The sequence below is a fragment of the Leucopleurus acutus genome (assembly GCF_964270905.1).
Source record: "Leucopleurus acutus genome assembly, chromosome: 2".
Classification (NCBI taxonomy): domain Eukaryota; kingdom Metazoa; phylum Chordata; class Mammalia; order Artiodactyla; family Delphinidae; genus Leucopleurus; species Leucopleurus acutus.
In genome coordinates this window covers 2,302,073-2,315,883 of record NC_139143.1, presented here as the reverse complement: position 1 = coordinate 2,315,883, position 13,811 = coordinate 2,302,073, and the positions used below count along the sequence as shown (strand labels likewise).

The 13,811-nt window shown below is 40.1% G+C and overlaps 1 protein-coding gene across 1 annotated transcript in view; it reads left to right on the top strand.

Annotated features, from left to right (window-relative positions):
- CAMSAP2 (calmodulin regulated spectrin associated protein family member 2) overlaps positions 1 to 13,811 on the top strand; it is a 98,153-nt gene that overhangs the window by 61,128 nt on the left and 23,214 nt on the right. The window contains exons 4-6 of the mRNA XM_082832695.1: positions 3,307 to 3,390; positions 12,007 to 12,148; positions 12,441 to 12,580. Coding sequence (XP_082688821.1) covers positions 3,307 to 3,390; positions 12,007 to 12,148; positions 12,441 to 12,580 — 366 coding nt within the window. The remainder of the gene's footprint in view (positions 1 to 3,306; positions 3,391 to 12,006; positions 12,149 to 12,440; positions 12,581 to 13,811) is intronic.

The window sequence follows — 13,811 nt, the reverse complement described above, 5'->3', positions numbered from 1 at the left end:
GTGAGTTTGAAGCAGGAGAAATTAAAATAAATCCACGCCTACATATATAGCAATGAAACTGCAGAAAGCACAGATAAAAGACAGTCTCTCTCAAAGGAACGCGATAGTAGACATCTCAGCAGTAATAGTTGAGCCAGAAGACAGTGCAGCAAGATCATCAAAGTGCCGAAGAAAAATAGCGATGAACCTAGAGTTCTGTACTTTGGCCCAGGACTAAAGTTTAATCGAGATTTGTTCAGACAGAGGTGGTCTATCATTCAGACCTTTGCAGAAAGAAGTACTGAAAGGTTGTACTTCAGGAAGAAAGAAGGGGAACCTAGAGGAAGAGGTGGGGTGTAGGAAGCAGTGATAAAAATGGGGGTTGGTGTGCACATGGGTAAATCTAAGCAAGTGTTATTAAAAAATCATCATCGTGCCTAATTCTGAGGCCCTTAAAAAGGGAGAACTATGTTGCTAGGTTAAAGTAACATGAGGGGTGAGAGGAGGTGATTTGAATTAAAGCCTTTCTAAGGTTTTTGTATTATTCAGGAGGAAGGAAAAAGTATTGACTGACTTTAGACTTGAATCAAGGCAAGGATACACAGGACTATTTTGTATTTTTAAATGAAAAAAATTAAATAAAAGCTAGTGTCCATTTTTAAATTAATGGATATTTAAAAATGCATGTGACGTTTTAGCACATTTATTTTTAATTCGTATGCCAGCGCCGGCTGTTCGTTGTATGTTCTCTAGTTCACTGGTCCTCAGCGCTCGTTCCAGTGGTGAACCGCCTCCAAGTCGTGATGGGCTCTCTGATACACACACATCTTTAACTTTTATCTATGAGTTGCGCAAAGAATGTCATGACTCAACTTTAGTGCTAGAACTTTCTAAGCAGCATCTGGGAACTGGCTTAAGAATTACTAAGCTAATTATCTCATTTATCTGTCTTGTGTACCCAGGTAGGTTAAATAACTTGAAGTGACCAGGTCTTGTACTTTCCGTGTAGTTTCCCTATTAGAAAGTTAATGAATTATCAACATGTAAAATCTTCTTATAATCATGAGTTTGGTATTTTGGATGATTTATGCCATTACATCAACTTAAAGTATTTTGAGTAGGATTTGTTAAAGCCCTTACAGACATGTAATATCTGGAATTACATTGGGGGTGTGTTGTTTCTAAGTAATGGCAGTAGTTTCTATTTATGGGGTCTGTGCTCTGTATTATGCACTTTACTTGGTACATTTTATACGTTATCTCTTTTATTCTCTGTATTAGTTGTTTTGCTGTAATAATTACCACAAACTTAACTGCTTAAGACTTCTGGTAGCTCAGTTATTTACTCACTTATTATAATCATCTCAGGATTACCAGTTTCTGTGGGTCAGGGATCCAGACCTTGCTTACCTGCATGCTCCATCTTCAGGGTCTGTCACAAGGTTGGGTCAAGGTGTTGCCCAGGCCCGGGGTCTTATTGGAAAGTTTGGGTGTGGAGGGTCCACTCCAAGCCCACATGGTTGTTGGCAGGGCTTAGGTCCAGCAGTTGGACGGAGAGCCTCGGTTCCTCACTGGCTGCTGGCCGGAGGCTGCCCCCAGCTCCTTACCATGCAGGCCTCTCTGTAGGGCAGCTCGAGGGATGGCTGCGTGCTTCCTCAAAGCCAGCAGGAGAGAGTGGGTCTTAGTGTGCGAGACGTAAGCGCCAAAGTGGTATCCCATCCCCTTAGCTGTATTCTGTTGGGTAGGAGCAAATTATAGGCCCTGCCCACACTCAGGGGGATCACTGGGGACCGTCTTAGAGCCATCGTCTCCAGACCTCTTGTGAAGTAGGTTTTATTCCAGCTGGCAACGAGGGCTCAGGTATCAGGAAATTATTAAGGTCGTGGCTTGTGAGTGGGGGTTTTGAGTCAGAGCCGGGTCGCTTCTGCGTCTGCTGTCTCTTCGGAAGAGTGTTTTACGCTGCCAAGTCGGCGCCCTAAGATCTTAGAGCACGGCAGCCTACTTGGCAGTACAGCCCAAGATGAATCTGTGTGTTGGTTAAATTCCTTCTAACGCCTCGGAGTGTATCGTAACTGTTAGTTAAATTTATCATAAATTCAAATTCTTCAGTCTTTTTTTCTTAGGCACTGAACTGAATTTTAAGCAGCAGAAGAGGTTAGAAAATTATTGATTTAGTTTAGAGTTACAGTGGTTGATAATACCATTCAGAGTTTCCAGAATGCCATTATTAATTAACTTGAGCATTTGCTTATTATTACTGGACTGACCTTAAAATCAGTGACTCAGAATCCAAACTTGTTTGAACTATTCTGAAGAAATACTTTTGCACTAGACAGAGTGTCTCTTAATCATCTTGAATTATGGGCTGTTTGAACAATCTGATAGATAAGTCAGGGAAGATAACTGAAGAAGATAACTTCTTCTCCCTAAGAAGTTCCCATATGCAAAATTTTTTCATGTATTTTAACTGTGGCCTTATGACCACATGAAAACCTACTCATGATCCAGGGACATGCCTATGAGATCACAGCCTAAGAATTTGATTCAGGGCTTCCCTGGTGGCGCAGTGGTTAAGAATCCGCCTGCCAATGCAGGGGACACGGGTTCGAGCCCTCGTCCGGCTCAGAGATCCCACATGCCACGGAGCCACTGAGACTACGCGCCACAGCTACTGAGCCAGTGCTCTAGAGCCCCCAAGCCACAACTACTGAGCCCACGTGCCACAACTCCCGAAGGCTGGGCGCTTAGAGCCCGTGCTCTGCAACAAGAGAAGCCGTTGCAATGAGAAGCCTGCTCACCGCAATGAAGAGTAGCCCCTGCTCGCCACAACTAGAGAAAGCCCACGTGCAGCAACGAAGACCCAACGCAGCCAAAAATAAATAAATAAATAAATTTATTTTAAAGAAAAGAATAAAACACAAGGAAGACATTTAAAAAAAAAAAAAGAGTTTGATTCCGAGTGTTTTTGAGGAAAATAATTTTCACTTAGCAGTCCTAAAAGAGATTGTAAACTTTTTACTGAAAAAAGTTTTATTGTTTCCCAAGCATTAAAACAGAAGTTATCAAGTACCTTTTTTTCCCCCTAGCACTCCAGCTAGTACCTGACATGTACTAGGTACTCAACAAGTATTTGGTAAAGTCATGAATTTTAGAATTTCAAACAGAACACCTGTAAAATACTTTTTTCTGGTTGGGAAAATGGAATTCTGTTCATTTGCATGGTACTGGTATTTGACATCAGAGATCTGAACACAGGCATTTTAAGGTACATGTTATTTTACTGTTATATTTGACTATAAATTCAAATTAATGTTTTTATATTTTAAGGTAAATGAACATTTGAAAGACATAATGGAACAAACACAGAAATTGAAAGACCACCACACAGTGGAAGCTTCAGGAGGCCAAAAGGTACATGTTCTTAAGAAAAAAAGGCGCCTTTGTGAGACCCTGTGTTCATATGTGTGTGCTGTTTGGGGAAGCGTTAAGAGTGTGTTCATCAAATTAGTTTTTGGTGATCTTAACTGTACCGTAGAAAGCCTTTCCATAAATACCAAGTAAGTAGCAGTGCAAAATGAAGGTTAATTGGATGACGGTGTTTAGGAAAATTTGTTAATGACTAGAGCTCAGCTTCTGACATTCTTTTGGCAAAAAATAATGGGTTTGTCTTTGTTTGATAAAATATATGAAACAGGAAAACATTTTTCAATATATCAGCCTTATAATGACTTGTAGTAAGACCAGCCTCTAAAATTACATTCCAGGAATTGTAAGTTGTACATATGGTTATTTTGTGAAGGAAGAAGAAACATTAACACGGATTAATTCTTTAAACTTCTTGAACAGGCTCTTAGAGTTTTTTTCTCCAAACACTTGTGTGTTTGTGTTTGTTATATACTAAGACCTAAAGTATATTTCCTACATCTTTTAATATATTATAATGAGAGCCCTCTAAACATGTTGTCTAGCATTTGAATTGAGGTATAAGAAATTATCTTATGCAGAGACTTTATTTTCCATCTGGGTTATTTTAAGTCTCTTCATTATTATACAGCACGTCTGTTCATTTTGGGCGAATGCTGCTAGTTACTGATACTCTGTAAGAGAGGAGACCGGAGGAGGGAAAGGGAAAAAGCTGGTTTGTGCATCACCAGCTGCGCCAGGCAAGTTGTGCGGAGACCACCTACACTTCTGTCTCAATCTGGTGCTTGGGGTCACAGTGGTTTCCCTGGGCTTGATTCTTGTCTTTGTTGACCACCTTCCCCAGTGGAGATCTGCACCCGCTTCCCTGCTTCCCCCAGCTCTGCCCCCGCCTTGTCCCTTGAGTCCCCCAGCCCTTTCCAGTTTCCCCCCTTGCTCTTTCCCTCCCTTTAGTAGTAGAAATCCTTGCCCTAGAGATGGATTTAATCCTGCCCCCCCACCCCCCGTTTTGCTCCTGGCTCTAATCAGGAATAAGGTTCAGCATCATCCTGCGTTACAGGATTTCCATGGAAACCTCGTTTATTATATATATGATTTAATTCTGTAGTTTTGCATACACATTATAAACTAAATGGGGATTTTATATGCTGACATAGGATCCAGTAAACCTTGTTTCTGTGGAAAAAAATGCTATTTGTGTTCCAAACAACTGCAGATTAAGTGACCTTTAAGAAAAGCAAACTATGGTATCCAGACACTACTGGATCACGTCACTCTGACTTTTTCACAGCACTTGGCCCATGGAATTGTACATACTGACCTCACAGCCAGTATTTGCTGAGTGAGTGATTGAGTAAATGAATGAATGAGTGTGCTTCACTTAAATATTTGGGTCAGTACACATTTTTACTTGAGCACAAGCATAGCATTTATACCTTCATTTTCATTTTTTTCCTCTTTTATTATTTGTTTTCATTTACTTTTTTATTGAAGTCTAGTTGATTTACAAAATGTTGTGTTAATTTCTGCTGTCCAGCAGAGTGACTCAGTTATACACATATATACATTCTTATTCATACTCTTTTCCATACAGTTTATCCCAGGATATTGAATATAGTTCCCTGTGCTGTACAGTACGACCTTGTTGTTCACCCGTCCTATATGCAATAGTTTGTATCTGCTAATCGCAAACTCCCACTCCATCCCTCCCCCATCTCCCCTCCCCCTTGGCAACCACAAGTCTGTTCTCTATGTCTGTGAGTCTCTTTCTGTTTCGTAGATAAGTTCATCTGTGCCATGTTTTAGATTCAATACCTTCATTTTCAAATGAATTTTATCCTTTTTCTCATTGTGAAAATCTTTGTGAAGGTAAGTGTTCATTTCACATAGTCTGTGAAGTACAGGGGTCCTCATGAAGAGCACACTGCCAAGCACAGAGTAGGTGATGCAGCCTTGCTCTGTTACCCAACAGTGGGATTTTGGGCATTTGAACTATTTGCTTTGGCTAGAAATATAATCATTATATTCTTGATTTACATTCTTGTAAAAACAAAATTCTTCCTTATCAACTTTCACATTTATGTATATATTTAAACATTTTTAAAATTCAGAGATGGTACCATAACTTTTTTTTCTCCAAGCAATATTTTATAAAGATGATTTGGTCTGAAGAAACTTATACATTAGTTAGATATCCTAGTACCGTGATTTTAATCTTTGCCTAAGAGTACTATAAAAATGAGATTTCTTCAGCAGCTTTATAGATCAGTAGTCTTGTGCATTTGGGTACAAGACCCTACAAAGATTTGGATTGGGATGGATTTAATATAACTTGTTAAGAACATTTATTTTGAAATATTTCTGATTTAACAAAAAGTTGCAAGAATAGTTCAAAGAACCCTTACATGTCCTTTACCCAGATTCATCAGTGTAACATTTTGTGTGCTCTGTGCATTACATGTTGCACACACAGACGTATATATGTGTACATTTTTCTGAAACATTTGAAAGAAGGTTGCATGTATCATACCCCTTCACCCCTAAATATTTCAATGTATATTTCCTAGGAAGAAAGCTATTCATTTACACGACCACAGGATAGGTAACAATGTCAATAAAGTGCTTTGATCAGACTTACAGCCTATGTTCTAGTTTTGTCAGTCATCCCAATTGAACTTTATATATTTTTCTAGTCCAGGATCTAGTCCAGGGTCAGGTAAGGTATTTAGCTGTTGTATCTCTCATCTTCTTTAAACTGGAACAGTCCTCAGCTTTTCTTTTTCATTCGTGACCTTGACATTTTTTAAGAATACAGGTCATTTTCATAGAATATTCCTCAATTTCAGTTCTTCTGATAGTTCCTCATCGTTAGATTAAGTTGTGCTTTTTTTAGCCTAGAATACTATGTAAAGTGTGTCCTTTTCCCAGTATTGTATCCACAGGCGTGTGATATCCATTTGCCCCTACTAGGTGATACTAATTTTGATCAGTTGGTTCAGATGTTGTTTGGGTTTTTTTGACTGCATGACGATTATTTTTCCTTTCGTAATAAGTAATTGGAGAGGAGGGTGCTTTGAGACTGTAAATATTCTGTTCCTCTTAGTGTTTCCCCACCTCCTAGACTTAGCATTTATTGACGATACCTACTTCAGTTACTTTTTACTATGGCGGTTACAAAATGGCAATTCTCTAACTTTATCATTTCTTCTACGTTTATTAGTTAGGATTCTATTATAAGCAAATGTGACCTCATCTGTTTATCAATCTACCTATCCTCTCTTTATTATCTGTATGAACTGATGGATTCTTATTTTATTTAATGGGTTATAATCTGTTTCTGTCCATCATTATTCATTTGTTCACTGATTCGTTCATTCCCAGTTTTATTGAGATCTAATTGACCTACAGCCCTGTGTAAATTTAGGGTGTGCGCCATAATGATTTGACTTACATACATGGTGACCGCAATAGATTTAGTGAACATTCATCCTCTCGTATAGATACAGCATAAAGGAATAGAAAAACCTATCTGTTCCTTGTGATGAGAACCCTTGGGATTTACCCCCTTAGCGGCTTTCCTATGTAACATGCAGCAGTGTTGACAGCACGCTGCACATCACATCCCTAGTACTTATTATCTTGTAACTGTTTGTGCCTTTTGCCCACCTTCACCTAATTTCATGTGTATTTATTTTTGAAATCAACTTTGTTGTGGAATAATTTTAGATTTACAGAGCAGTTCCAAAGATAGTACAGCTTCGTCCAGTTTCCCCCAATGTTAACATCTTACGTAATCGTGGCCTATTTGGCAACACCAAGAAGATAGCATTGGTGCATTCTCATTGACTAAACTACAGACTTTATGTACATTATACCAGTTTGTGTCCTGACCAGGTGTTTTACCAGTGTCCCTGAATGGGGGTTTGTCTCCTGTGTCCTGTGATGAGGTTGGGCCTGTGGGCCTTTTGAGAAGAACACCACAGAAGTGGCTTCACATCTCATCACGCCACATCAGGGAGCACGTGGCATGAACACGATTTGTCACTGATGGTGTCCACCTTGACCACTTGCTGAAAGTGGTCTCCTTCATTGTAAAGTTTCTGTTTCCCCCTCTGATGCTCTTTTCTTTGGAAGTGGGTCACTGAATCCACCCCGTGTTCCAGGAGAGGGAAGTTAAGCTCCCTCCCTGAAGGGAAGAGTATATACACCATCTGGAATTCTGTAAGTGAGATTCGTACTTTCTCCATCTATTTATGTCCTTCAGCCGTTTATTTGTATCAATGTGGATGGGTGTGTATGTGCCCTGTACTTGGTGGTGCAATCCAGTCTGTGTGAATTTGTATTGTTATGGGCTCCAGTGTGTGTTGTATAGTTTGGGTTACCATCCAGTCTGTGGTATTGACTTGTTCCGTTTTTCCAGCTGCAGCCACTGGGAGCTCTTTCAGAGTTGTCTGAATTAGTAAAAAGGTCAAGTATTGAATATTTTGCAAGAAATGCGGACTCATTTGAACCACGAGAGACTCCTTTGCTTATCTTCTGTTTTGTATAATCCATAGTAGTTTCTTGTTATCGTCAGTTTCTGTGTTATGGATTCTTCTAGTCTCAGAAACGAGAGAACTCCTGTTTTTGAAATTCCTGTCATTCACTGGGAATCCTGACGCGTTCCCGGGGGCTTCCTGCTCTCTGGTCCTGCTCGTGCACTTTTTATGGCTATTATGACCGCAGCTGCCAAAAACTTTTGGTTAAACGAGAGATTCAAATACATGCAAAAAAATTATTAGGGTTATTCTTCCCGATGCAATAAGAAAACATTATTGGAAATATTATCTCTTTGTGGGAAGCTGGTATTTTTCTGATTCTTGAGATGACATTTTTCTGATCTTTGAAGTTCTTGAAAATACCTCATTTATATTATTTTTCCGAATACTGTTATTTGTGCTATTAATTTCTGTAGGAAAAACTTTCTGCATAGAAGTTGAATAGGAATTTTAACTCAGACCCCATTTAGTTTGGTTCACTTCAACAAATATTTATTTAGGGCTGCCAGAAAACTGTGCTAGGAAATACCAAGATAAACAGTTACAAATTATGAAATTATGGGCTTATTGTATATTCATCTTCTTAAAGACATAAAATTATATTCTTTGGAACACCCCTAGATAGTAAAATTAATAACATTTACATTCTCTTTGTGTTAGTAGCTACTTGCCTTAGAGACTCTATAAAAATACTAACTGGTGAGAATTGCCAACTGGTTTTTTATCCCCCATTAATTGAAAGACATTCTTTATGTCATTAAAAGAAATGATCACTGTGTTCAATTCTACATTGTTATTTGCTTTTATTCATGCACTTACGAAACAGTCTTTCTTCTTTTCCTTCTGGGAAGAAGTCTACCTTATCAGACTTGGCCTCCTAACGTCTAAGAATTTTAATGATTGCAAGTCCAGCCCTAGAATCTCTCTACTCCCTCTTGTGATATAAATTTAGTTTCTAACGTGACATGTGATCCCAGAACTGGGAGGTAAAATTCTTTGCTGCCGAAGTACACAGCATGTCCTGGGTACCCTAAAAACGCACATCCATGTTGGGAGAGGAGAGAGGGGAGGGAAGGTGGTGGTCTTTATCGTTAGGAACCTCTATAGTTTAAGCTAAATTGTAAAGTATTAACCTTCAAAAAATGTTTTGAGAACTATAAACTTGGAACTCCACTAACAGAAACTTTACTATAACTTGTTAATTTTAAAAACTTCTGATGAATTTTCCCTTTACCTTTTGCTTCCCCTTTTTTCCTGCTGCTTCCTCTGAAGTCTCCTTCCAAATGGTTTTGGAAATTGGTTCCAGTAAGTTTGCACAGCTTCTTCAACTTGCTCTCCAGAAGTGTAATTGTAGAATGGTATCGTTTATGTCTTGCCGATATGGTCATTACGTAGAATTCTGTTAGTCACTAGTAGAGATTGGATTTTAAGGTGTTTTTGATCATAATGTAAAACAGAAAGATTTTTAAAATCTAGTCAAATTTTGGATTAGAAGCTTTAAAAATAATTTAAAGTGTAAGCTAGTCTGTCAGTATTCACAGACCATCAGTAACTAGGTAACAAAAAAAGTATGGAGACAGGTTTGCATTAGTTTTAATAATGTTAGTAAACGTGAATATGAATTGCACATGTAAATTATTTGTATTGTAAAGTCATCTTTTTGAAAGGATCATTTCCTTTTGGCCTGAACTGTAGAGGATACTTTTTGTGTAATAAAGAAGTGACAGGTTCTGTGTCCCTCCCAGCACTGGACCTGAGCTAGATTGAATTCTGGTTTGACTTGAAGAGTTGATCTTTCACGGTGACATCTGGGGGTTAGACCACTTAAGTATTTTACACCCTCAGAAACAGAAATGTAACTTAGAAGTGCACCATAATGTTGAAAGATGGAAAGTATGTCCCTTTTAAATGCCAGATTTCTCCATTTGTAGAAAGAGCAGTAAGTTTGTAAGGCATAGAGCATGTTCAAGTATAAAAGACTCTGTAACCTTTGTGAACTGCAGATGAACTTTCAGGGAGTATTAAAAGTTGGTTTACCTGATGCCTGTCCTAGGATATAATCTTCAGGAAGATGTTTTGGCGTGCCACGTATAAACCTCTGATTGGTCTAAGCCGTGGGCCTCTGTGGCTGCAGCCTTATGAAGCTCTGTACGTGTGTGTCTGTGTGTGCCTTGTGCAGGGTGCGGTACAACACAGCACACAGTTCAGTTCTTTGTTCCATGACGCTGGGCACTCAGCTCAGTCCAGTTCAGACCGTGGGCCGAAAACAAGGGTAGACCTGGAGATCTGGGAAGTTTGGCCCTGAGCCCAGCCCATGTAGGGGATTCCCAAGAGGTGGCTCTTTTGTTTCTAGCCGGCCCAAGAGGACCTGGAAGGGTGCTTACTACCAAGTGTGAGGGGCAGCGTAAGGCCGGAAGAGGCCACTGGCTGATTTCTTTCTCTCTCCCCCTTCCTCCCCTCCTCTCTCCTCTTTTTTCATGGCTGATTTTTAAACCATCTGCCAGCAGCAAAATGAGGACGTTTTCTAAGGATTATGTAAAAGTCAGTAATCAATTAAAGAATTTATGTAGTGTAGCTGTGTGATTTTTTTTTCTGAATATAGGTAGTCTATGAGTTTGGAACATACCATTAAACACAGATGTCTAGTCCCCACTGATTCATAAGAACAAGCTCCTCTGAAAATCTTCGGAGGAAGAGATGTTCCATGAACCTTGCTCTTGAGTAGCCAGTGACAGGAAAATAGGGATAAATGTCTCCTTGAACGTGTGTGCTCTTCTGAGGGATATCATTTAGAGGAAATCTGACCTCACCACCAAATAGTAAATTTTCTCTTTCAGTAAATTATAATATTTTTCTGTTATTCTCACGAAAGTATTATATTTCATAATTGTATTTTAATTATGAAATATAATCAGGTTAGATGGAGTTAGAAGAAAAATTAGTTTTGATTACTTAAAAAAAGCTGTATTTAAATATCAGTAACCACTATAATTGTAAAGTTTGCTAAGAAAGTACTTCAGTGTGCACCTTCATTAAGCCTTCAGCATTACTTTTCTTGGCCTGAGGAGAGCTAATAGCTAGTAGCAGCTGACCACTGGCGATTACCCGCTGTGTGCCCGTGTGTGCATCGCACTTTCTGTCCATCATCTTCTGTAGTCCTTCGTGCTGCTGTGAAGTAGGTACTGTGATTGTCCCCAGTTCACAGATGGGGAAAGCGAGAAATGAGCACTGAAGTACCTTGTCCAAGATCACAGAGCTAAGAAGTGGCAGAACCAGGACTTGAGCCTAGGTGATCTGGCTTAAGAGCTCGTTCTCGTGACCTCTGAGTTCTACAGCACGTCTCATGTCTAGAGAACCGCCTTACACGTTTGTATCCACTCACGCCAGCCCGTCTTTAGAAAACAAGAATGTCATCTGTTTTTCTGCGAGGGAGCAGAAACCCTCGTACTTGCTCTGGTATTGGTTAATGCAACCTCAGCCAGGAGGGTGTTTTTCAGTTGCAGAGTCGTTACACTTCATTTGCATTGTCTCAGCATTCAGATGAGGAGCCAGAATACCTTCATGGTATTGAATATTATTCCAGTTCCTAACGTGATGTTTCTTCTCGCCACATTTCCTTTAAGAATGGTTTCACATTCCTCTGCCCGCTCTCCCAACTCTCCTCATTCTTTCAGCTCGAGTCTCACTCTTTCCATGTGAGAACGTGTGGTCTAAGTGAAGTCTACCCTTAAAGTGAAAGAATTTCATCATCTGCAAAAGAGCAGAACTGATGATTTGGATAACAAGTGTTCAAAATCCATTTTGTGATGCTTTCACGTGTAAATTAGGCTAAGTGAATTTCACGTAAATGAGCGCTGTAATGTTACGTTAAGTACTTGGCTTCAGAACCAAAGTGCTGTTGGTAAAGTGAGGTCTAGGTGATGTTTAGAAAAGAAGGATGTTGGTGAGTAGTTCTCATTTCTCTTGACTTATATTTTATTACTGATACATTGGAATCTACAATACTGTCTTTTTCCTGTATGTTGCTTAGTACTTATTCAGTTTCACCCTTTTTTTTCTTTAAATGTAGGCTCGTTACAGGAAAGAGCAGACATTGCTTAAGCAACTGCCTTGCATTCCGTTGGTAGAAAATTTGTTGAAAGACGGCTCGGATGGCTGTGCGTTAGCTGCCCTTATTCATTTTTACTGTCCTGGTGTCGTCAGATTAGAAGGTAAGTGTTCCACTGAAATGTCTCGAAACTGCGGATAGATGGTAAGAAATATTTAAGGCAGTAAATTTAATAAGTAATGACGGCTTCTTTTAAGAAGAACATTTATGTATAATTCTAGGAAGTAGTTGAGCGAAGGAGTGCTTGGTCTCCAAGCCTCTGTGTAGTGATCACTGCCGTTACGTGTGTGGGTCAGACAGATTCTACGTAGTTGTGTATCTGTATTAAGGTAATTACAAAATGAACATGAAATGTACATTATCAGAATTAACCCTGGCTCTTTTCCTGTTTGAAGACATTTGCTTGAAAGAAACCATGTCATTGGCTGATAGCCTCTATAATCTGCAGCTGATTCAAGAATTTTGCCAAGAATATTTGAACCAGTGTTGCCATTTCGCCCTGGAAGACATGCTGTACGCCGCCTCCTCCATAAAGGTATTTCAACCATCCTCTTCCCCTTTGTTTGTTCAAGTTTGCTGAAAAAACATATAACCAGGTACATAAACAGTATAGCTGCTTTAAGCTTACAAAATTAACTGTAATTTCAGGCAAAAGAACTCTTGAAAAAATCGTTTTTGTTTGATTTTTCTGCTGATTTTATTTTATTTCTTATTTCTTAAAAACCTACACTGTTAGCTACAGGTTTCTTTTGTAGTGCAAAGCTAAGCTTAATGTCATAGTACAGAATTAAACCATTGTTCTGATGTTGTTAGCGAAACAGAGGACGGGCCAGTAAGCGTTTCTGGGTCCTGGAGGGCTGCTGCCGCTTGAGGGGAGCGTGCAGGAGGTGTGGCCGCTCGGGACACTCAGCAGGACTGTGGACTCTGTCTGGGAAGAAGGGGCCCTCAGGTCCCAGAACTTGAGGCAGAGCCTTGGGAAAGGAAGAGGGAAGGAAATATCACAGTTACCTGGAAATGAACCTTTTAGGAAGTCATCGCATTTACTAGCCATACGCTTGTCCCTTGCTTCAGGACATCACATGGCCTCTCAGCTTCGGGCCGTTGCTTGGTGCCTTTCTTTCAAGAAATGTTTATTGAGCGCCTCATAGTGTTCTAGGTGGTTGGGATAACTCAGCAGACAACACAAAGACACCCACCCCCACCCCCACCCCCCCACCCCCATCCTTTCAGGGCGTTCTTTCTAGTGGTGAAGACAGACGCGTGTCTAAGGCGTGATGGCTTCTGAGCTACAGGTTCCAGAACTTCATGGTGGGAACGCTGCCCTTGTTGTTACCGGCAGCTGCAGCTGCAGAATTCCCTCACGGCTCTCGTACACCTGCCTGAAGTTAACACTTCTGTTTAAAGGCTTTAGGAATAAACGATCTTACAGTCGATTTGTTTGAAGTCTGAGAGGGACAGCTTTATGTCCTAATTGTGCCTGCGATGCCCACCTTCATGGAAGCTGCCAAAGGACCCCTCCCAGCGCAACGCTAGTGCCTCGTGACGCTCTAAATTCTTGTTCTCCGGCCTCTTTCTCCTGTACCCGTTTCTCGGTTACCGCGAGGCAGATTGGCGGAGCCAGGGGCAACGGCGTTTCCAGAATAAGCCACTGCCCCTGCTGACCAGAATAGCGCTCACTCCCCACTGTCCAGCACATCACAAGAAAAACCTGGACGGATTTTGAATGTTTACACTTTGCCGTTTTTACCAAAATGGAAGTTAGGAGA